This window comes from Gigantopelta aegis, chromosome 7 (assembly GCF_016097555.1).
Source record: "Gigantopelta aegis isolate Gae_Host chromosome 7, Gae_host_genome, whole genome shotgun sequence".
NCBI classification, from domain to species: domain Eukaryota; kingdom Metazoa; phylum Mollusca; class Gastropoda; order Neomphalida; family Peltospiridae; genus Gigantopelta; species Gigantopelta aegis.
Window position 1 is genome coordinate 23,726,557 of NC_054705.1, and position 25,249 is coordinate 23,751,805.

The following is a 25,249-nucleotide window of genomic DNA, read 5'->3' on the forward strand; positions in this document are numbered from 1 at the left end:
TATTTCTCATTTCAGCCAGTGCTCCACAACTGGTGTAACAAAGGCTGTGCAATGTACCACCCTGTCTGTGGGATGGTGCATATAAAAGATCCCTTGCTGCTAATCAAAGAGAGTAGCCCATAAAGTGGCGAGAGCACGTTTCCTCTCAATATCATCCGTAACCATGTCAGATGCCATATAACCGTAAATAAAATGTGTTGAGTGTCATTAAATGAAACATTGTCTTCCTTAATTTAGTACATAAGTTTGTTTTGTTTAATGACACTACTAGAGCATTGATTTATTTGTCACATTTGAGGAAACCCGTGTTTTTCCATTAGCAGCATGAGATCTTTTACATGCACTTCACTTGTGCACTTTACCACAAACACTATTTCTTGTTCCAACCAGTGCATCACGACTGGTATATCAAATGCCATGGTATGTGCTATCCTGTATGTGAGATGGTGCATATAAAAGATCCCTTGCTACTATTGGAAAAATGTAGCGAGTTATAATTACCAAATGTTTGACATCCAATAGCCGATGATTAATATAAATCAATGTACTCTGTGCTCTACAAAGCAAGTTCAAATTTACTCTTCCCTGGCAAGTAAAGTATAACATTTTAGTCTCCAGCCACTTATATTTAGTAGCCAGCAAATATATACTTGTAATTAAATCGATTCATTTGCCATTTTACGGCACATTACTAATGCCGTAATCGTTATTAGGAACGTATTTGAATGAACCCATGAAGGGGTTATTCCTAGTTGTTAAATAGTAATTACAAGTTACTGTTTGTGTCCGGTTCCACTAAAACAGTGAACGACTATTAACTATCATCAAATTCCGTACTCAATAATTTTATTAAACGAAATTAAGCGAATTACTATTTTAATGGCACTGCTAAGATATATGCAATATAATTTATATTGCAATATAATTTATATTGCAATATACTCATTAACAGTTAAATAAAATCATTGTGATAATATCTACCAGGCTTCGACATGTTACTAGTAGTTACCAATCGGCTACCTTACTTTGGGTTTAAATATTTATTTTCATCACATACTGCCTTGTAAATCCATAAATACTGTTTTGTAAATAGTTGTGTCTTTAAAGCTGAGTCGTGAAAATAGAAACATGTTTTCCTCCACTGGTGAACATGACGTCCGACGTGATTAAAACCACAGCACTGGTTCAGACAGGAGCATCTAAAGTTCAGAATCCAGGACAGCCCATACCACGACACCGATTGTGACAGGAACATCTAAAAGTTCAGAATCTACTGGTTGACCAGTAGACCATGTAGTGCATGATCAATGTCCAAGGTTATTATAACCTATTAGAACTTTGATAAAATTTACTAAAACGAGCAGATGAATCTTACTTAAACTGGCAACATTTAAATCAATTTTTCTTGTTTCCCCTTCATACGAGTGCTCACAAACTGCAACTAGCTAAATTAAAAACAAAAACTTAGCAAAACAAAAACAATTTATTTTAGTTATTGATATAAAAATAACAAATTCTCAAAAAGACAGGACAAGTCAAATTTGCATAATGATACAGGGAAAACGTAAAAATTAATAAAGTTAATGTAGATAAGTTTGGACAAAAACAATGAACATTATTTCTCAAGATTGATGGAATGTACCAGTAGTTGCTAGTGAAGCAATACATTGTATGTTAATGCATACACGTAGTTTTATAATTAACTTGTCATAAGATATTTACCTACATATATAATGATTTGAAAAATCATTTTCAAGTTGTCCACATGGAGTGAAAGGCAGTCATTTAAAATTCATCATTGATTTAATTGGTAAAAGAAACATGCTTCTAATGGTTAATATAAATAAAGATAAATAGGCCAAAAAGTGTAGAATATTGGAAAACAAAAAATTATAAATATTACAAATACACAAATTGTGGAGACGTGTAATGAGGCTTCAGTGTTAATATATATATATTATAAGCAGAAATATGGAAAACAACTTCTCCCCTCCCCCACCCCCTCAACGATTTAATGTACTAGAACAAAAAACAAATTGCTACATTTTTTCCCATTGAATTAATAAAAATATTCTACTAGCAAAATATCTTCCAGAACTTATTCAGGTACCTCTTCCCTTCAAAGCAATTTAAACTATTTTCTGGGAAAGCATGACTCCAACCCCAAACTTTTTCATCGTCGACTACACACCATTTATGAAAGTTATCCTATATCAGATCATAAGATGGCATTTACTTCTACAACAGTGACACTACAACTACAAATGGACGAGACCTCCCCCTCCCTGCCCCACCCACCCACAAAGTGCCCATATCCATCAGAATCTGATGTAGTTAATATAACAGGAATGTCTGAATTAATACCACTAATGTATTATACCTGGCACTCCCTAAATATTTTGGCACAATCTTTACCCATATGACTAAATATGCTGGAACACATATTTCAATAATGTTTCATAAAGAAAATAAACTGGACAAGGTGAAATGATAAATAAAGACAACCCAAAGAAAACCCAACCATTCCACAAAGTTAGTAGTAAAGAAATATTTGAATAATATTATTCAAGTCAATAAATATTAACTTTAATTTACAGACTATATAATTGACCGTTAACAAAAAAGTAGTGGCAAGAAATAATCTTGAAGACAACCTACAAATACTTCACATCCAGTTCTGAGCACTATGCATTTATAAACTTTATCACACATTAATACTGCACTATTGCACTTTAAAAAACACCACATACTGTAACACACAAAACCCCATGACATTCACAGAGCTCGAAACTCGCCAAAAAATAACATGGCCCAAAAAATAATAATGGTTGTTGGCAAATTAAGGTAAGCAAACCATGAACAAGATTTTGATGTGGAATAAATATATTCAATGCAAATATTAATAGTTACTCATATGTTATAGCTCTAAAGAAGATCCCCCAAACTTAACACCATTATTTTGTAATATTTAAGTTGCTCAAACAGAACATTGGTCGCATTTGGCGACCTGGCCACAGGCCGTTTCGAGCCCTGTATTCAGATACTTTGGAACATTAATTAAATTACACTTCAGGACCATTATATAACAAAACCCTTGACACAGACACTTGAGCTATATGTATTTATAAACCTACTGAACATCATATTGTTAATACCGTAAATATTGTTAATACCGTAAATAAAAACTGTTACATACAACAAAACACTTGATATTGAGACACTTAGGAGCATTATGCATTTACAAATTTATCAAGTCATTATTAAAGCCCCTTGTTTTAGAGGTATTTTCTGCGTTGTAAAAACAAAAGCTCACACTACATAGTAAGAGCTGTAAATGCGTACGGCCTCTATTCATTAAAGCGATTCCGCAAGGAGATTACTGTATCAAATTTGACTTTGAAGTGTACTTTTGAACAGCTAGTAAATACTTCGAATTGTGATGTCACCCCACTGAAAAAAAAAAAGCAGGTGAAAAAAATCACTCATTAATAAAAAAAATAAGTTTGCTGAATGCCAGATCGTGTAAATGCATTGTACTGATAAATTCGTGCACGAAAAAACGCGTTAATAGTAAAAAAATATTTCATCCTAACAACTGGTCAGCAGTTTTAATGCTGAATCTTCAATGATTAGAAATAATATAAGTAAAGAAACACTTCACATTCAGCACTGGAGACTCCTCATAAACGCTTTACAATTGTGCCACCATCTAACACTAACAAACTGTACCACCATCTAACACTAACAAGATGTGGTTCTCTTCATAACTGAGTAAAACATGCGCGCGTCCGTAATCCCGACGTCTGTACACAGGTCCGGATCATGGGACCGGCCTGATTTAAGCTCACACAGCAGCTTCATTTTGCAGTCCGAGTCACAGGAGCCGTCGTCTCGTGACTTGTAGTAGTGTCTGAAAAACAAACAAAATTAATATATAGCAGAGTGTTCATGGTCTTCTGTTTGAGGAAAGTGGGCGGCTATATCTACTGAGCATAGCGAGGTGTATAATTAAAATTACTCTGTTTTTTGTTAAACACCACTAGAGCACATTAATTTATTAATCAGCTATTGGATATTAAACAGTTAAAAACTTAATGTTTTGTCTGTTTATTACAGTGACATAGGAAGGTGCCAAAAGGTGTGTGTGTGTGTGTGTGTGTATGTGTGTGTGTGTGTATGGAGGGGGCACACACATATATAAAAATGTAAACCATCCCTGCTACTACTGGATCAAGAAAAGGGGGGCTACATGCCCATCCAGTTCCTACGCCAATGTATTATAGACTTCTTCAAATTTATATTGATGGCAATTTTATTACATTTTCATGCAGTTGTAGAATGCAGATTATATCTTGTTTAAAACATTTGAAGGCACAGTGTTTATGAATGAAATTATAAACATTATTTAGTCTACAATTATTATATTATACATGTAGCTGAAGAAAAAAAATCATTGTTTTCTTCATTATAAATAAAGCTATTTCAATAGGCGTACTCTAGAGAAAGGTTTTTAAGATACTACATGTAATATAATCCCTACCCCCCAAACTGTTGGCCAACCGTTAAAAGTTTGTTTTAGTTTAACACCACCATTAGCTAGAGCACATCCACTTGTTAATCATCGGCTACTGGATGTCAAACATTTGGTAATTTTGACACAAGTAGAGAGGAAACCCGCAACATTTTTCCACTAGAAGCAAGGGATCTTTTATATGTGCCATCCCATAAACAGGATAGCACATACCATGACCGTTGATATATCAGTCGTGGTGCACTAGCCCAATGGACCCACTGACTGGGATTGACCGCATGTCAAGCTAGCGCTTTACAACTCGGCTATGTCCGACCTCCTGTTGGCCAACAGACGAACAACACTGAGAAGTTGAAGTATATGGGCAACCACTGGGTTGCTTTTACACTTCATAGTTTGTCCAACCTACTTGTTAACCAACTGCAAGAGTGTTGAATTTTTAGTCATCCGTGCAATAAGGTCATTCCAGTCTGAAGGAAAGAGTGATTTCATCTGATATGCCGCCTGGAAAAAGAAAAAACAAGCATTCTGAAAGTACCTCTAAAGCACTAAATGTCCACTACCAGGCCCCAAAGGTTTTTCATATCTTCAGGGCTTGAACTTAACAATGGCACAGAGACAAATTGCTGTTGGTAGAGAGCATTACCGATGTGACTTTTGTGTGGTCGGTAAAGCTCCTCAACAATGGCAAAATATATACACCTGGTGTACATAATCTGCCAATATTTAACATTTTCACATTTGAAATATGTTTACATACAGCAAAATAACCTTTCCATCATATTTTCTGCAAATGTCACTTTAAAAAAATAACTGCCCTAGGCAGACTCAAAATTGCCATTGGTCGGATGTTTCACCTATGGCAATTCTTTAAAAAATTGCTGTGGGAGGCAAATTCTTAAGTTCGAGCCCTGTATCTCCTTAAGTTGAAAGGCCATAAAAATTAGTAAATGTTTTTCAGTCTAAGTCCAAGGACCATAACTTGAAAAAAAACAAAGAAAAAAAAACAACAGGATATATTGTTAATGCTTTACTAAATGGCAGATAACATTTTTCAATACCAAAATTTGTTATTTTGAAATTTGCTCTGTACTGTAAATCGGTGTTGACATGATACCGATACCAAAAGGTATCTAATCTCAGTAATAACTAAAATAAATATAATTACTCTTCCAAACAAGATGCATAAATTTGTAATGGCATGTTTGCTCATTTAGAAAGAAAGATCTTTGATCAAATTTATGAAACTCTTTTTTTCCTTAAACACAAGTGCCAAATTACTAATTGCAAATTAAAATTATCAATTAACAAAAAAAAAGTTTTTACACATTGTATATGTATGTCATTATACTCAATGCATGTAAAAAAAGAAGAAAAAAAAGTCAATTTGACCCATTTATTTAAAGTCTTTTTTTTAATGACACCACTAGAGCACATTAATTTCTTAACCATAGGCTATTGGGTTTCAAAAATTTGGTAATTTTTTTTACTCTAGTCTTAGTGCAAACCCACTACATTTTTCCATTAGTAGAAAGGGATCTTTTATATGCACCATCCCACAGACAGGAACAAGAAATGGCCCAATGGGTCCACAGACTAGGATCGACCTTACACTGACCGTGCATCAAGCGAGTGCTTTACCACTGGGCACTCAAATTTTTTATTTACTGTTATATGGTGTTGGACATACAGAACAGCACATACCACGGCCTTTAATATACCAGTCGCGGTGCACTGGCTGAAACGAGAAACAGCCCATTGGGCCCACCAACGGGGATCGATCCCAGACCGACTGCGCATCAAGCGAGTGCTTTACCACTGAGCTACGTCCCGCCCCTTTGCCAAGAAGAAGAACGGGTGTGCCGCCTACCTTGACCGAGTACTCCAGCTGCCATACCGGCTTGTTGTACAGGTTAGCCTCGGTCAGGTTCATGATGTAGTTGACGTGATCCAAAACAGCCTGTAAAATAGTAGTACATGTCAATGGCTGTTACATCCCATTGTTTTACAGAGTTGTTTTCAGTGGCTGTTACATACCATTCATCTTACAAAGAGTTTTTAGTGGCTGCTACATACCATTCATATTACAAAGAGTTGTTTTGAGTGGCTGTTACATACCATTCATATTACAAAGTTGTTTTCAGTGGCCGTTACATACCATTCATATTACAAAGAGTTGTTTTTAGTGGCTGTTACATACCATTCATCTTACAAAGAGTTGTTTTTAGTGGCTGCTACATACCATTCATCTTACAAAGAGTTGTTTTTAGTGGCTGTTACATACCATTCATCTTACTAAGAGTTGTTTTTAGTGGCTGCTACATACCATTCATCTTACTAAGAGTTGTTTTCAGTGGCTGTTACATACCATTCATATTACAAAGAGTTTTTAGTGGCTGCTACATACCATTCATCTTACAAAGAGTTTTTAGTGGCTGCTACATACCATTCATCTTACTAAGAGTTGTTTTTAGTGGCTGCTACATACCACTGATCTTGCAAAGAGTTTTTTGAGTGGTCGTTGCATACCAGAGCATAGGTTGGGATGGACAGGGCGACTGATCCTGTGTTACATCAGGTGAGCATTCTACCACCTGAGCTAAATTCCACCATAAAATATTGGTTAAAAGCAGTGCTTATGTACTGACATCCAAAAGAAACCAACAAGACTGAGCGATTACTGAAGAAAAAACTTAATATGTTGCATATTTAAAACATATATTCATGAGAGTGGTGTTTTGGCGTTAGGAACAAAATTTCATTCCATGAAAGCAGAAACATATTTAACAACCATTTTATTTCCATTATCCAAATTACAAAAGAAATTAAATTCATTTTTCTTTGTATAGTTTCTATTGGACGTCGGTGTAGTATAAAACCTGGTAGTGAGAAATAAACTGCTCTCCTGAAATTATGTAGGAAAGCAAATGCTCTTGGAAATGTTTTGTTTAATGACGCACTCAACTCATTGTATTTACGGTTATATGGCGTCAGACATATGGTTAAGGACCACACAGATAGTGAGGAAACCCGCTTTCGCTACTTCATTGGCTACTCTTTTCGATTAGCAGCAAGGGATCTTTTATATGCACCATCCCAGACAGGATAACACATACCACAGCCTTTGATATACCAGTCGTGATTCACTTGCTGAAGTGTGAAATAGCCCAATGGGCCCACTGACAGGATAACACATACCACGGCCTTTGATATACCAGTCGTGATGCATTGCTGAAGTGAGAAATAGCCCAATGGGCCCACTGACAGGATAACACATACCACGGCCTTTGATATACCAGTCGTGATGCACTTGCTGAAGTGAGAAATAGCCCAATGGGCCCACTGACAGGATAACACGGCCTTTGATATACCAGTCGTGATGCACTTGCTGAAGTGAGAAATAGCCCAATGGGCCCACTGACAGGATAACACATACCACGGCTTTTGATATACCAGTCGTGATGCACTTGCTGAAGTGAGAAATAGCCCAATGGGCCCACTGACAGGGATCAATCCTAGACCGACCGCACATCAAGCAAACGCTATACCACTGGGCTACGTCTCGCCACTCGTCATTTTGAGTAATAAATGTAGTGAAATCAGTGTGTGATGCCACATACAAAAGATAAAAGCAATTGCTTGCATTAAACCATAAGGAGAGTAACAATTGTATTATATTCAATTTGGTACCAAAGCCTACCCATGAAGACTTGGTGTAGTTTCCATCTATGTCGTATATTCTGTAGCCCAGGTTGAGTTCGGGGAAGGGTGTAACACTTGGTGCGATGTACGCCACGCTGACCGGTCTCTTGAAGTCCACTTCATCATAAAACATCTCGAAGTGATCAAAGTGGGTGTGTCCAAAAAACTGCGCAACAATTGTGCTTTCATATCTGTTGAAAGTTGGAAAAAGACATTACAGATATGATCATTAAAGGGACATTCCTGAGTTTGCTGCAGTTTTTAAGATGTTATCGACTAACTTTTTAATGATTGTAATGACATATCAAATATATTTCTGCATAAAATATTAGTGGCAGTATATTAAATATTTTTCTGATCGTTCTAATAGTTGTACTAGGTTAAATTTCATTTCATTTCCTAAAATATATTCAAAATTATTTGAAGACAACATCCAGTTTGGGCTCCTTATAAATATTAAGATTACCAGAAACACACTAAATATACAGACCCTGATATTCTAAACAAGAAATGTATTTAATATGTAAATTTAATCGTAGAAATATTTTATTAGTCTGAAACATCTAACAATGCAGCAAACTCAGGAATGTCCCTTTAAGTTTAATAGTAATGTCTACAGTAAACCACTCTAAACTGCAGTTCTATGGGTTATTCTGTTGGAAAGGTTATGCTCTTAATAATAATATAATAGTAATGTATACATATATGTCCATATAAAATTTGCAAAAACATTTATTTCAATAACAATCAAATTGAGAAAAATAGGGTATTATATAAAACAGGATTTTTAAAGAAACTAGAAAAGAAAGTACATGTGCAGTCAAACCATTAGCCTATTTATATACCAGTAATGGGGCACTGGTTGAGATGGACAAAAAAGGTCAAAGATTGTTTTGTTTAACGACACCACTGGAGCACATTAATTTATTAATCATCGGCTATCGGATGTCAAACATTTGTTAATTCTGACACGTAATCAGAGGAAACCCACTACATTTTTTCTAATACAGCAAGGGATCTTTTATATGCACTTTCCAATAGACAGGACAGCACATACCACAACCTTTGACCAGTTGTGGTGCACTGGTTGGAACAAGAGATAGACCAAAACAAAAATGTTATGAATCCGCCAATGAGGTTTGATCCTGCGACCAGTAAATAAGGTACCGACCTGTTGACAATCTTGTAATAGTTCCAGCTCCAGGCTTTCAGACAGTCTGACAACCCAGGGGGGATATGTCCAAGGATGTGAACCTGTACAAAGTTAAATACAGGAAATATTACTTTACATAAATCATACAGTGTAAAAAAAATAACATGCCAAGGGCCCTCAGGTTTCAAGGAAACCGTCGTTCCTTGTACTGTGTTGGTAAAAATCACGGAACTGAAATTCCCATTATTATTACATCGAATACATCTATTCAACAAAAATATATTATTAGTAATTATTAATGGTTTCCCATGACCATAAGGCATGGAACTGAAAAGGTGTTTCCCATGAAATTTGAAATCCTATGGCCTGCATGCCACTTAGTAAAAAAAAAACAAAAAAACCCTGAAATGTAAATACAACATAGTTAAATTTGTCACCTTGATGTTAAAGGGACTAAACCAACCAGTTCAAGAACATCATTGACAAAACCAAGGGGACCATCCCTCCTTCCAATCACACCTCTTCCCTCCCCCCCACCCTCCACCACCGTTTGTTATATACCTGTTGCCACATAATAAAACTTGGTCGGTGGGGTGATGGTACCATCGCATACCCTCAATATAGAACCCTTACTTCTCCAATTCAAGTACATGTAGTTCAAGATGAACATAATATAACATTTCACTACAGTAATACTGTCTCAAAAAGGCAGTGGGGTTAGGGGGAGGCACCACCTATTTTATGCATAGTGGGTTTGCCACATCATTTTGTTATGAAAGGAAGGAAATGTTTTATTTAACGACGCACTCAACACATTTTATTTACGTTATAGAGGAAACCCGCTGTCCCCACTTCATGGGCTACTCTTTCGATTAGCAGCAAGGGATCTGTTATATGCACCATTCCATAGACAGGATAACACATACCATGGCCTTTGATATACCAGTCGTGGTGCACTGGCTGGAGCGAGAAATAGCCCACTGACAGGGATTTATCCTAAACCAATTGCACATCACATTTTGCTATGAATACCAGACTGTCACCAAAGGAGATCTATCACTCTCGCCCCTCATTCACTCCCCAGAAACTAGTTCAAGTGGTCATTTTTAGCTACCGTGACTGAATTTACATGGTATCGATGTGATGGAATCTTAAATGGCTCCCCATATCTAAGTTAGGGAAGCAATCAATTACTTCCCTCAATCGTTTTTCATGTAAAGTCTGGAATATATAGTATAAATAAAATTTAATAGTATGGCTGTTGTGTATTTAAAAATACAGCCATCTGTCCACCCTTCATGTGATACATTTGGGATCAACATTTATTTTCTCTTCCTGTATATATAATTAACATATTAATATATAATATAATATATAATATAATAATAGATATATAATCAACAGTAAAAGTTGAGGATATCATTTGCCACTTATTATCCACTAAATGGTGTACGATACGATTTTAGCCCCATACTAAAACCTTTTCTTTTTTAACTTCTGCTTCCTGTATAATATAATAGTAATAATAACAGTATAATATCATTTGCCACTTATTATCCACTAAATGGTGTACAATACAATACCCAGGGTTTGACAAATCCACTAGCCCACAGTCCCAGCTAGTGAATTGTGGGTCTGGGCCCCGTTCCACGAAGCGATCTTAACGCTACGATCACCTTAAGTGCATAGAGTAGTCATACACTTAAGGTGATCTTAGAGCCAAGATTGCTTCATGGAACGGGGCCCTGGGCTAGTGGAAATTATCGGCTGTATTATTATAATAGAAGAAGTTTGTTTTGTTTAACAACACCACTAGAGCACACTGATTTATTAATCATTGGCTATTGGATGTCAAACATTTGATCATTTGACACAGAGGAAACCAGATGCATTTTTTCCATTAGTAGCAAGGGATCTTTTATATGCACCATCCCAGACAGGATAGCACATACCACGGATTTTGATTTATTACTATAATAATACATAGGACACTAGCCAAATCTTCTTTGAGGGCTGGCAACTTTCTCTCAAACATTTGTCCGACACTGCCTATACCAATACCTTTTCTTTCTTATCTTCCGCTGCCTGAAGAACGTCGATCAGCCACTTCAATTGTCCTGCAGGATCAGTCACATTCAGTAGTAACCACCTGCAGGGGAAGGAAGGAAGGAAATATTTTATTTAACGACGCACTCAACACATTTTATTTACGGTTATATGGCGTCAAGACATATGGTTACGGACCACACAGGTATTGAGAGAGGAAACCCGCAATCACCACTTCATGGGCTACTCTTTTCGATTAGCAGCAAGGGATCTTTTATATGCACCATCCCACAGCCTTTGTTACACCAGTTGTCGAGCACTGGCTAGAACGACAAATAACCCAATGGGTCCACTGACTGGGATCGATCTCAGACCAACCGAGCATTAAGCGAACGCTTTACCACTGGGCTACGTGGTAATTCTGACATACAAGATAGTCTTATAGAGGATCTTTTATATGCACCATCCCACACAGGATAGCACATACCATGACCGTTGATATACCAGCGGTGTACTGGCTGGAATGAGAAATAGCCCAACAGGTCCACCGATGGGGATCAATTATAGACAGACCACGCATCAGGAAAGGACTTTACCACTGGGCTACATCCTGCCTCCTGGAAAGAAAAGGAAAGTTTACGTAACATTTGTCGTTAAGGGGGACAACTCTACTTACCAGTTCTGGTTGTTGCAGTAATTGGTGTTAAGGGAGACAATCCTAAAGCCTGGGAATGGCGATACTGTATAAAATGCTCCTCTGAAAAACATGACAGTATATTAAATATACAAAACCAACAAAACATTTAACAGGATACAATTTTCAGAAGGTGAAAGGTACGGACCAATTAATACTACTGAATGACTGTTTTAAAAACGTTAAATATTTCTGAGGCAGGTACAATAAAAAGGTGTAAAACGATATTCATGTATTACTAATTATACAACATTTATTGTCAAGACGAGAGGTGTTGCTTTCTTGCAATTACATAGGAAAACCCTCCAGATGGAATTGCAGAAAGTATTCTCAAAACAATACCGTATATGTTAACCGATTGCTCAATCAGTTTAGAGTTTGTTTTGTTTAACGACACCACTAGAGCATACTGATTTATTAATCATCGGCTATTGGATGTCAAACATTTGGTAATTCGACTTGTAGTCAGACGAAACACGCTACATTTTTTTCATTAGTAGCAAAGGATCTTTTATATGCACCATTCCACAGACAGGATAGCACATACCACAACCTTTGATATACCAGTTGTGGTGCACTGGCTGGAATGAGAAATAGCCCAGTGGGTCCACCAACAGGGGTTGATCCTAGACAGACTGCGCATCAGGTGGCTGCTTTACCACTGGACTACGTCTCGCCCATTGATTGGTTTAATAAAACCCAAATTAATAAATTCCCGACATTGAAAATTTTCAGATAATTGTTTTGTTAAATATGAGACATTGCTTATGCAACTGCTAGACTTGATGAGAAAATGCTCTACCTTCAGGTTATTTATATCAGATAGAATCCACTACTTACTTTCGTACAGTGGCCTTTGCAACTGCTAGACTTGATGAGAAAATGCTCTACCTTCAGGTTATTTATATCAGATAGAATCCACTACTTACTTTCGTACAGTGGCCTTTGCAACTGCTAGACTTGATGAGAAAATGCTCTACCTTCAGGTTATTTATATCAGACAGAATCCACTACTTACTTTCGTACAGTGGCCTTTGCAACTGCTAGACTTGATGAGAAAATGCTCTACCTTCAGGTTATTTATATCAGACAGAATCCACTACTTACTTTCGTACAGTGGCCTTTGCAACTGCTAGACTTGATGAGAAAATGCTCTACCTTCAGGTTATTTATATCAGACAGAATCCACTACTTACTTTCGTACAGTGGCCTTTGCAACTGCTAGACTTGATGAGAAAATGCTCTACCTTCAGGTTATTTATATCAGACAGAATCCACTACTTACTTTCGTACAGTGGCCTTTGCAACTGCTAGACTTGATGAGAAAATGCTCTACCTTCAGGTTATTTATATCAGACAGAATCCACTACTTACTTTCGTACAGTGGCCTTTGCAACTGCTAGACTTGATGAGAAAATGCTCTACCTTCAGGTTATTTATATCAGACAGAATCCACTACTTACTTTTGTACAGTGGCCTTTGCCTCAGGAGAGAGCCATTTCATCCAAGAATTAGCAAGTGGGTAGTACAACCATGATATGGAGTTATTGCCCTTGATGAATGGTGGAGGAAAACTAAAACAGAAAATAAAATTCAGCGAAAATTTGAAGCAACAAATGTATTTTTTTAAATACAAAAATATGAAAATTTTCAGAGGGTAAAAAATATAACTATGAATGCATGAAAAACATTAATGAATGGTTTAAATGACACCCCAGCATGGAAAATACATCAGCTATTGGTAAATAAATTAATCGTGGATACATTGTATCTATGAAGGATCATTCTTAACCATAAGGAGCAGGACACATACACATGCCCACCAACTAAACTTAAAAACCCTAATGTGTTTTTGATATATCGGGGATAATGGTTGACTAAACAAAGTTAACATTGAGTCATGTTTTTGTCTCAAATATGCACCATATCACGTTTATAAACAAATTTCAAGACCAACCATTTGTATCTTAAAGGGACACACCCTAGTTACGGCTAGTTGTTAACCATTACGGCATTGTTTTTCGCTATTAAACCCATTTTTTCACAAATAAAATTGCACTTTACTTACCGTTTATTATTTAGAATATACATTTCCATTCACCTGAAGTGTTTTTTGGTAATCCTGGTTTTTGTAATACCACAAAATGCATTTTTCTTATTTCATAAAATGGCACGGGCCTCTGAGAAAAAAAACGTTGAGCAGACAAGGTCTAATCTATTTTTAGAGGGGATATTTCCATTTCAATGTCACAGACGTTGGTATACCACGTGACCGTTATCATTTTGGTTCGGTTTGTTTTCTCGTGCACGGTTCGCGCAATCAACATCCGATTTGTTGTTGTTCATTTGTGAGATTTTTCTTCACAGTTCGTGAACATTTTCAGTAACAATAAAGTTCAGACAAGTAAGTGTCTCAATGCAAAACGTTACAAACCCTTAAAACCAATAAAACCAATAATTTTGCTAAGTCTTACGATATCTGGAGAGGGGATACAACCAGGACAGAACAGTTGGAACATGTCCAGGAGAGGTGAAAGGAACGCACCCCAAATCTGTGAAATTTGTCGTGACGTAGGCATTGTGCTTTGAGCGATATCTACCGATGACATCAGAATACTAACTTTCAAAATTATTTCAAGCAATTGGGACATGGGGATTCTCATGGTATTTATCAATATAAAACCTACTTTTTCACTCCATTTGATAAAAACGTGATCTAAGTGTGTTACAGGTTTGTAGATTAACCAAATTATAATTTATTTTCGCTGGATGGAACTAGGGTGTGCGGCTTTAAGCACATTTTAACCTGTAAAATAATACATACTTATAAATTTTGTGACTTGAGATTGGGTGTGAATAATGTGAAATTCATATGCATACAGCTTGCCCCCTACCCCCATTTTCATCAATTTAATTATTACTATGGCATCGAAACATATCACATTACAAAATTAAAGATAAAATAATGTAAAAAAAAGTTAGGTTTTTAAACCTGTTCACTGGAGCACTTTCGTGATTTCCGATCGCTGGGTAGACTGGTTTGTTAGGCAGGTACTTGTCGAAGAGCTGGGACAAGAAGCTGAGGAGAGAAACCTGCTCAGAACGCGTCTGTTTCCACACATCGTGAGCCGGCAAGTCTCCTGTCCACACAATGTAGTCAAACTGAAACAAAAGTACAACCACTACAGAGTCACGTGTACAAATGAACCATAAAGTCAACTAGATAGATATAGATATTTCCAACACTACTGTAGATACTTGTAGGTGGTCAGAAAGCTGGTTTCCACACGTCATGAGCCGGAAAATCTCCCGTTAAAAATAAATAAATGAAGTCAACCTTAAACAAAAGTACCACCACCAGTGTGTCATGAATACAGAACATACATTCAGGGAAATTTTCTGTTCACCCACAGTTGGCCGTGCCATTTTGTGTCTAACATATGGTTGTTTTCACACTTGGTATATATATAGAGAGAAAGAACATCTGCCAGTTTACTCCTGTCACAAAAGCAAAGCATCTTTTTAAATATCCACTGTCCTAGTTCTAGTCGGTACAGGACAGTACATACAGAGCTTTTAATGTACCAAATGTGGGGCACTGAGCTACTTTTTCATAATTCAGGATGTTATCAGCTGTTTCTCGACTCCGATAATCGGCACCACTCCCCACAATTTCTTAAAGCCTATGTCGTTTTTTATTCCCAATTCTGGAATAAAACATTCCCAATCTGAATGTAATTAATTCCCATTTTTTATTATTATATAAAAATGTATTTTGAAAATGATACGTAACACTTGATAAACGCCTCTTCCCTCCCCTATAACATTTCATAATGAAAATAGATGTATTAATTTGAATAAATACAAGTACATGATTGTATAGAATTACTCTTAAATTTTAACTTAGCTTAAAATTCCCAACGTCAAAGTTATGGGCATTAAATCAAATTTGAGAAATAAACCCCTGAGAATTACTAATTAAAATTTAGGTCCAACGAACTTATTACCTCATTTTGTTTATCTGCCAGATGTTGAAACAGGTTCTCCAGTGTCCACACAGGGGTGTCACACTTGCGGTAATCACCCCATTTACCAGCCCCAGGAATACCAGCAGCTGAAAATAGAAACCAATAAAAAGTTAAAACAGCAGAATGACGGTCAAACCAACTCAAGTGACTTCAAATTTTCTTATGAAAATATGTCTATAGTCCATTTGCATCAACAGGGAACTGATGAATTGGCACACAACTCTATAATGAGTCAAATTAATTAAAATTGAATTAAAAAGAGGTTTTAAACCCATACAATCTGGGTAAGTCGCCATGAAAGTCAAACTTGATCTGTAACAGCTATACACCAAATGTCAGGTCAATATCAAGACACTCTAAAAAAAACCCCCAAAAAAACCCCTGGAAAACTATATGTGAGATAGGTGGATGGACAGAAGGTCGGACAGACAGACTGAAATGAAACCTATAGTCCCTTTCGGTTGGACTGGTAGGGGACTAATAAACTAATGGAACAGCCAAGGTAAATTAGTTCTGCCCTTGGCCTCTGTAAAAATGCAGGTAAAACTGCATTCATATACCTCGGCTGTTCCAGCAGTTTTCTTCATCCCTCTGTATTAAAAATGACATTTAATCTATACAGTTTGATGGTAAATTGTTAAAGGGACCGTCAGGCTTCTACATTAACTTGTCCATCCAGGAGCCAGATGACGCCTACTTGTATTTTTTTTATATAGATTGTATGTTGTTTTTTATTGAACATATGGCATTGATGACCTGATCACCTAGGAGCAGCCAGTCTTTAAGTCTTAAAATTGTTAACGCACGTATGTGTGTAAACAACTGTTATTAAAAATAACGCATGGTGTTCTCACCAACGGGTGTGTAAGAAAACGTGAGAAAATGCTGGATAGTACACGTCTCACTGTGTGGGATGACACTTCATTTTTGCCAAATACATGTACATTAGGGTGAAGACAACTTGTCATTACAGATGGCGCGCAGCCAGTCGTATGTCTTGAAATTGTTAACACATGTACGTGTGTAAATTGTTATCAAAAATAATGTATGATTTTCTCACCAATGGGTGTGTAAGAAACCTTTGAAAGAATGGTATGAGAGTTGGGATGCGTTTAAAACTAATATCTTTTTATAAAAATTTAACTTCATTCATTATTGATTCACATCCTAATTCACTGGTTCCCTTTTGACACAAATGGACTATGCACTATAATGCTATTCAGTTAAAACAATATGTATAATGTACACATAACAATCTATATTTACTCTATGAATATAAAATAAAGCAGCAGGACAGGGGTATTGCGAAATTCTCCAAAAACACTGGAGCCCTCCTAATAATGATATCGGTATTCAGTACCCCAAATATGTCCCGCAGCGTGTTACCGTGCTAAAAGATTTACCAGGTTTTCCGTCATCTTCCCGACAGCAAAGAGGCTCTCCGCACACTGCATTAGTTCCAACCTTGTAGAGTCGATCAAAGTGAATATCAGTCAGGTGCAGCACTCGAACTGTGGGAGACCCAGTCTGTTAAGTCAATAACAACAAAATTAAAAATATGAAGTCTTGTCATCTCAGGACAGTAATTAATACAGGCCCGTTGACAGAAATTTTGTTCCTGCCTACAACATTTTTTATTAGTGACTTAGAACTGCAGCAAAGTGACATGAATGAATGTACATGTAGTCTCAAATAAAACTCAGCTTTTTCGTCCACGGCAATTCTTTTTAAAATTGCTGCGGGGGACAAATTCTTAAGTTCGAGCCCTGTGAAGACATTTTTCCAGAAGCGGTGAGGGATCTTTTATATACACTTTACCACAAAACAGCTTCTGATATACAATGCACCCGTTATGGGGCACTAATTTAGACAGGGAAAAACAAATTACTGAGTGTATATATTAATATATAAAATATATATATATATATATATATATATACATTTGTGTATGTATATATATATATATATACTCTTCAAAAAAAGAAACGCAAAAGGGTACAAATGGGTTATAACTCCGATTTTATGTTTCCTACCGGTTCATGCTTTGTGAATATAAGGTCATTGCATGTCCCAAACACATTCCCACGGTTACATTCGATAAAACGCAGCTACTGTAAAATAAAGTTTCAAAATGTGAATATTCGCAAAAACGCAGCCACGTGCAAACCATGTCACCACTGCACGTGCGTTGTCTGCACGTGCAACATGAACACCGACAGTATAAAAGTGCAGGGTGTTCGCTTGCCTGGCCTCTGTATCTGGCCGACAGTTGACAATCCAGGACATGCCACATCTCAGTGAACCGCAGAGAAACAATGCCATCGGCCGACTAGACGCAGGCGAATCCAGAACGGCCGTTGCCAGGGCATTCCATGTGTCCCCAAGCACCATCTCCAGACTGTGGGACCGTTACCAGCAACATGGATCAACACGTGACCTCCCTAGATCCGGTCGACCACGGGTCACTACCCCCGGGCAGGACCGCTACATCCGGGTACGCCACCTTCGGGAACGATTGACTACTGCCACCTCCACAGCCGCAGCAATACCAGGTTTGCGCAGGATATCCGACCAGACCGCACGGAACCGCCTACGTGAGGTAGGAATTCGTGCCAGACGTCCAGTTCGAGGTGTCATCTTAACACCACAACACCGTCGACTCCGACTGCAGTGGTGCCAGATTCATCGACAATGGCCTCAACTGCGATGGAGACAGGTGTGGTTCAGTGACGAGTCCCGATTTCTGCTCCGACGTCATGATGGAAGATGTCGCGTGTATAGGCGTCGTGGTGAACGTTATGCGGCAAACTGCGTGCAGGAAGTGGACAGATTCGGCGGGGGTAGTGTCATGGTGTGGGCAGCCATCTCACACACTGGCAGAACTGACCTGGTCCACGTGCAGGGCAACCTGAATGCACAGGGCTACATTGACCAGATCCTCCGGCCACACATCGTTCCAGTTATGGCCAACGCCAACGCAGTGTTCCAACATGACAACGCCAGGCCTCACACAGCACGTCTCACAGCGGCTTTCCTACAGAACAATAACATTAATGTCCTTCCTTGGCCATCGATATCACCGGATTTGAACCCAATTGAGCATCTATGGGACGAGTTGGACCGACGCCTCCGACAGCGACAACCACAGCCCCAGACCCTGCCCGAGCTGGCAGCAGCCTTGCAGGCCGAGTGGGCCACCATCCCCCGGGATGTCATCCGTACTCTGGTTGCTTCAATGGACAGGCGGTGCCAGGCAGTTGTCAACACACGCGGAGGCCACACCCGGTATTGACTCCAGATGACCTTGACCTTGGTGGTGTGTCCTATCACTTACTCACAATGGACTAGAGTGAATTGTGAACAATCCTGCAACATTTGGTAATTATCGGACTCACCATTCAATAATTAAATCAATTCTCCAAATGTTACGACAATGTGGTTTTGCGTTTCTTCTTTTGAAGAGTATATTATATATATAATATATAAATAATATATATACAGGCGTCAAATTTTACGTTATTCCACAAACAGTAAATTTCTTAACAGAATAGTAAATACAATTCTTCCAATATTCCGTCATGAAAGTAAAAATAAAGCACGGAATACCGAAAATCGCCTGCGACTATTCCGCTTACGCTTTTTCTTCAGCACAAATCTCGCGCTACTAAGACCTTTCTCATGCACTTACCAGTACAAAATAAACGTCTTTTTGATCGAGACTAATGTTTGACATGAGTTCGTTTCTAATTCCAGGTAGTACGCAGTAATGCATAGACTGGTATATAAACAATTGTTCATCACACAATGTTGTACAGGATGACGTAGCAGTGTCAGAAAAACTAGTGGTACATTAATAATTGAAGGGATAGTACATTTTAAGACGGAATAGTGTTTTTTGAAATTCACCATTCCTTTGGGATAGTGGTAAAAACAAAAAAAATTCAAGCCCTGATATATATATATCTATATGAAGGGTCCAGAGGGATGCTGAAACAACCAATCAGTATTATAACGGTTGTGTATGTCAAGGTCACAATGATGCTAAATTAAAAACCAATAATTATGGTAGGCCATTAAAAAAAGTTTTATTAATTATGCTTTCTTAAGCATAAATATTTCACGATTGCAGAGTTGTTGAAATTAAATTTTAAAATATCACCTTACTAAAAATGTGACATCAAGGGTTGTATATAAAGTTGTGTACCTTCGGTAATGTTGGTGGCACAACTGGTGGTTTGTGTTTGTCTGATAGCGTGATATTCCATTCATAGAAAGGGTTGTACGGTGACCCACACTCTGGTCCGAGAGCTATCCCACAGATCTCATCGGAACTCAGAACTAGTTTGTCCAGCACGGTCAGAACTTCAGTCTGGAAAATAACAAATAAAATATGTACAGTGAAACACCCATCTACACTGGACACCCAAGTAAAAAGTCTGGTTTTAAAGAGTATCTGGTTTAGAGAGGTTGTGTTTTCTTATGTAAAAATTGGTGCCAAAAGTTTAATGTTGGCACCGTGATTACAGATGTGCCATTCTTAAGTGACAAATTTGGTGCAAAACCCATTTAAGAATGGCCTAAAGGGGGCACTATATTCAGCACATTTAAAACACATCTTAAATACATTAATGGAACTTTGTAGAAATCTTCTTTAGACCATCCTGATGAAGGATCACTAGTTCTTAAGCGACTCTTTTGGTGCAAAACCCGTTCTGAATTTAAAATAATGCCCTGTGTAATAAATTGTGTTTGAAATCATATCCCCATCCCACTGACTAAATATTTTAGCTCTCAAAGCTTTTGTACTCTAGATTAATACAAATCTGTTAGCTCCCTCATTATTTAATTTGTGTAGCAGTTTGGATAACGTTTCACATCTGTACAAGAGATAATACTTTTGTTTTGTCTATCAATAGCGTTAAATCTTACCAATATATTAGTTGATATCTGTCTGACAATGGATATATTGCCCTGTAGGCTACTTGAGTAACTGTCATCATCATTCCTGGTGACAATTCACTATTTCATACACTGAACAAGACCATGCATTATAGTGTTACATTGTATTGTGCATTAAATTACTTTGTTTTGGGTGGTTAGAGAGTAGTTTGTTAAATTACTTACCCACTCGGATGAAGGGGTGGGGATGGGGGTGGGGAGGGGTTGCAAAAGCGAAAACGGGACAATGGTTTAGGATCAAACATAGGGTAGGTCATGCAGTTTAAAAAAAACTAAATTATTAATTTATTTTTGAAACTTCATTCAACTCAACTGGTCAAGATAAATTTTCACTAAATAACACCAATACTAATAATACCATATAAAAAATTTATACTCATGTACATAAAAAAGGAGAACAAAACAGGTCAGCCTGGGGTTTTGGGGGTGGGTTTTTTTTAGGTACTATAGGGGTTGGGTTCCTTGAAACATTGTTTTTTTAGCCTTATATAAAATGTGTTGTAATTGATCAAAATTTTTTGGCTAGTGCTTTATTTTGGTGTGCTAGTGGAATTTACAAACCCATGCACTAGCCCTGTGGCTAGTGACTTTTAAAAAAACATTTCATACCCTGCATATAATATATTCCCAAAACGCAAGCCGCATCAGACGCAACAGCCTGACCACATGCACCCAACACATCCAGTCTATATGAGCCTTTGCACGTACCTTAAATTCTGGAACTATGTCGGCACACACTCTCTTGTCCTGCAGGTGAAACGTGATACACAATTTTGTCATGGCCGTGACAATCTCGGCCTGAGTCTTCCCAGCAATGAAGAGTTGTTGAATGGCCGTTACAAGGATCTTACAGATGTTACACCCTGCCGACACCAGGAGTCCATGCAGTACAGGTAGCCTGCTCAAAAACGATAGCGTTCCACTACCCAGCGCATCGTTAGAAAAATACTGTGCGACCGTGTTGTCTGGAATGGGTCGAGATTTGGAAAACTGCTCCGTTTCCTTGGCAAAATATCTCAGATAATTTCGATTCTTCAGTGCACTTGACACCAATCCCTGCTGAGCATTTAGTCCAAGTGGGTTAGAGTTATTCAGTGAGTTGTTTTGACTGAAGAGAAGTGGTTTGGCTGAAGTATTTTGTAATAATAGGACTAGGATAAGACAAACACTTGTGCAGAGCTTGACCCCAGCAGGTGAAGACGACATGGCCAACTGTACTGCAGAGTTATCGGGCATCTAAAAAATAAAACCGAATCAATGGAAAGGAAATTAATGTTTAATGGCATCCAAAATGTAGTCATTGGTTCCTGTTCAGGTGCGAATGCAGGATTTCTGAAAGGGAGAGGGTGCAAATGTGATGACTCATCTTTCCTTTTAAACAGTGCACCTCTCACAGCATTTAGAACACTTAATATAATCACATTTCCCCTTAAAGGTTATGGTCGGTTTTCAAAAAGGGTGTGTGGGGGGGGGGGGGGGGGGGGGGGGGGGTCCTGGACCTCCTGGATCCGCTACTCAGTGTTTGAGATTAAAAATTTTGGCCAGTATCCCAGTTGGATACTAACATTTTAAAATCTGGTATCCCACCTGAGAATTTAGTATTATATGGCATCACGGTGGGATACTGGGTTCTTGAAAACTGGTATCCAAAATTAAATTCTGGTATCCCCGGGATATTGGGATACTGTTAATCTTGAACACTGCTACTACTGTTACATGTTGGTCCAGGGTTAGCTCTGGTACTCGCCAAAGTTTCCATTTGCAAATTTAAAACATAACTGGCACATATTTTAATTCAGCAAAATACATGTAATAGTTAATATTTTGTTAGAAAATATCAATTTTTAAAGTTTAATACAGGTAGAAATTTGGCGAATTGTTCAACTGGAGTTGGCCCTGAATAATAATTTTTTAATGTTTCAGGGTTAAATCAAAGTAGCATACATTGTACAACAATTACATGTATGACCCTTGGTCAGACTAAAACAAGTATAAACAAAATGATAACGACTTCATTTACCATACAGGGTCATTCTGTGTCAAATCACCCAATGGGTTTAACCCCACTTCCTCTGATTTGGCTTCTAGGCAGATTTTGGCTGAAAAAGCTTAATTTTCAAAGATGAGCTCAATCAGACCAGCAGTTTGGGTGCTACAGCTGGAAAAATATCCGCCCGGTCCCACCCCCCTCCTTCATTAATGCAGTGTTCGAGATTAAATTTTTTGGCCAGTATCCCAGTTGGATACTAACATTTCAAAATCTGGTATCCCACCTGAGAATTTAGTATTATATGGTATCCCAGTGGGATACTGGGTTCTTGAAGTTTAGTATCCAAAATTAAATTCTGGTATCCCTGGGATATCGGGATACCGTTAATCTCGAACACTGTAATGTAAAGGGATTTTTTGATGAGGCTTATATATGGAAAGGGGGGAGGGCAGGACATGGCCGATATTTTGGTACCACGTTCAAAGCTAAGTGTTTTAAAGCTCCATCTTCTTCTTTAGGCGACATATCCGTTTATTCAGGGCTGGCTCTGGCACTCGCAAAATTCGCATTTCATTTTGATATTGCAATATAATTTTATAGAATAATTGTTATTTTGAGACAAAATAACTGAGTTTTGCAATTTTTGAAGTTTAATAGATCATTTGGTGAAATTTTCTGCTAATGCAGAGCTAGCCTGGTTATTCCTATTAGTAAAATTGTATTTTCCGGTACTCAAGTAGCTATAGGGCTAGTGAATTTTTAATCATGGCTAGTACATTTTTTAAATCACTGATCCCATGGCTAGTGGGTTTTTTTATTTTTTTATAACAATTCTAGAAACTCTGCAATGGCTGTAAGAGAAATGACAAATGTTTGGAACAGTTTGGTGGCAGTGAGACTGAGGGAAGGGACAGAGTTTCTAGGAAAACATTCGTCTGGAGTGATGTAGCAAGCGTGGTTTTAAGAAAAGTATTAACTTAACTGCTCTGTGCACTAGGAAAACAGATATTCATCAGGATTCGGAATGGCATGCCCTAAAATCACAATGATGTTACACACCACTGCCAGTACAATAGCCTATTTCCTGGTGGGACTTTACTTTGGCAGTCACAGACCTATAAAGAACATTATAAATACTTGTATTATAATAAATACAGTTAGGGTTAGTGACACTGGCAAAGGAAAGTCCTTCCTACTTCCCTAACACCTCACAAGACAAAGACTTCTCTGCAACTGCAAGTATGATTATGTACCTGAAATCGTTAGAAACACAAATCGACGTTAGGTTAATAACGACAACATATAATACATAACATCAGACACTCGTATTAGATAAGACGTCAGTACAACATTCATTCATCTAAACAAAACACTCTTATCACTACCAAGTCCAGTGGATTATAAGTCTATAATAATCAGCCAACCACACCTAGTTCTCCACCTGCTGATAATGCTGCACGTTTCAAAGCGAAATGCTCGTGATTTTGACCTGCCAAATGCGAATAAAAATAAAATCACGTGATACCAAACCACCTGACAAATGATACGTTCAGCCAGTCAGTGCGGAATTACGTTCGCTGCACTGGTATATGCGCTTCACATTATTAAATCGACTGAGTACACTTGGAACCAATCAAACTGTCCGCGAACGTTAATGTTGCTCGCTGTGTCTGAACGTTAGATAAAGGTCTCGCACAACAATATTTGTTTTTAATTACAACAAATGAAGGCAGTGAAAACTGTCAACGTATTTTAACTAACATACATACATGTACGTACGTACGCACGCACGCACACACACACACACACACACACACACAACACACTAAAGGGGAGGGGTGTGGTGGAGCCAACAATGTTCACTTGCTTCGGCCGTGCCTGGAATGTCAAACTTTATTAAAGTGCCCTTGTCCTTGCATGGCCCCCTCTAGAATATCCCCTGGGTCCGCCCATGGGTACCGGAATATGAACTTGGTATCTACCATCTAGATTTAGGCTACTGACCAGTGAAATGGACTTTAAATTTATCTGCCCATATTTTGCTTGTTATCTAAAGAAATGCTGCACTGCATGTCCCAAAACACACGTGACCACGTATCTAGGCCTAATAACTTTAACCTTGGTCACCCTTTCAATCGTTATTTCC

At 37.8% G+C, this 25,249-nt stretch overlaps 1 protein-coding gene across 3 annotated transcripts; it reads right to left on the reverse strand.

The window, feature by feature from the left end:
• Positions 1 to 1,469: 1,469 nt before the first annotated feature.
• Positions 1,470 to 24,655, reverse strand: LOC121377052 (sphingomyelin phosphodiesterase-like). 3 transcript variants are annotated; one of them, XM_041504910.1, is made up of 14 exons: positions 24,533 to 24,655; positions 21,822 to 22,349; positions 20,359 to 20,523; positions 17,558 to 17,681; positions 16,134 to 16,240; positions 15,119 to 15,288; positions 13,590 to 13,700; positions 12,109 to 12,189; positions 11,448 to 11,535; positions 9,405 to 9,487; positions 8,232 to 8,424; positions 6,402 to 6,491; positions 4,941 to 5,035; positions 1,470 to 3,910 (listed from the first exon to the last, which is right to left on the reverse strand). In XM_041504910.1, the coding sequence occupies exons 2-14, from the start codon at positions 22,347 to 22,349 to the stop codon at positions 3,742 to 3,744; spliced, it is 2,004 nt and encodes a 667-aa protein (XP_041360844.1). In that variant the 5' UTR covers positions 24,533 to 24,655; the 3' UTR covers positions 1,470 to 3,741. The 3 variants fall into 3 exon arrangements, with proteins under 3 accessions (XP_041360844.1, XP_041360845.1, XP_041360846.1); XM_041504911.1 differs by having other exon boundaries at positions 24,489 to 24,571; XM_041504912.1 differs by lacking the exon at positions 24,533 to 24,655 and adding an exon at positions 24,357 to 24,491.
• Positions 24,656 to 25,249: the final 594 nt, after the last annotated feature.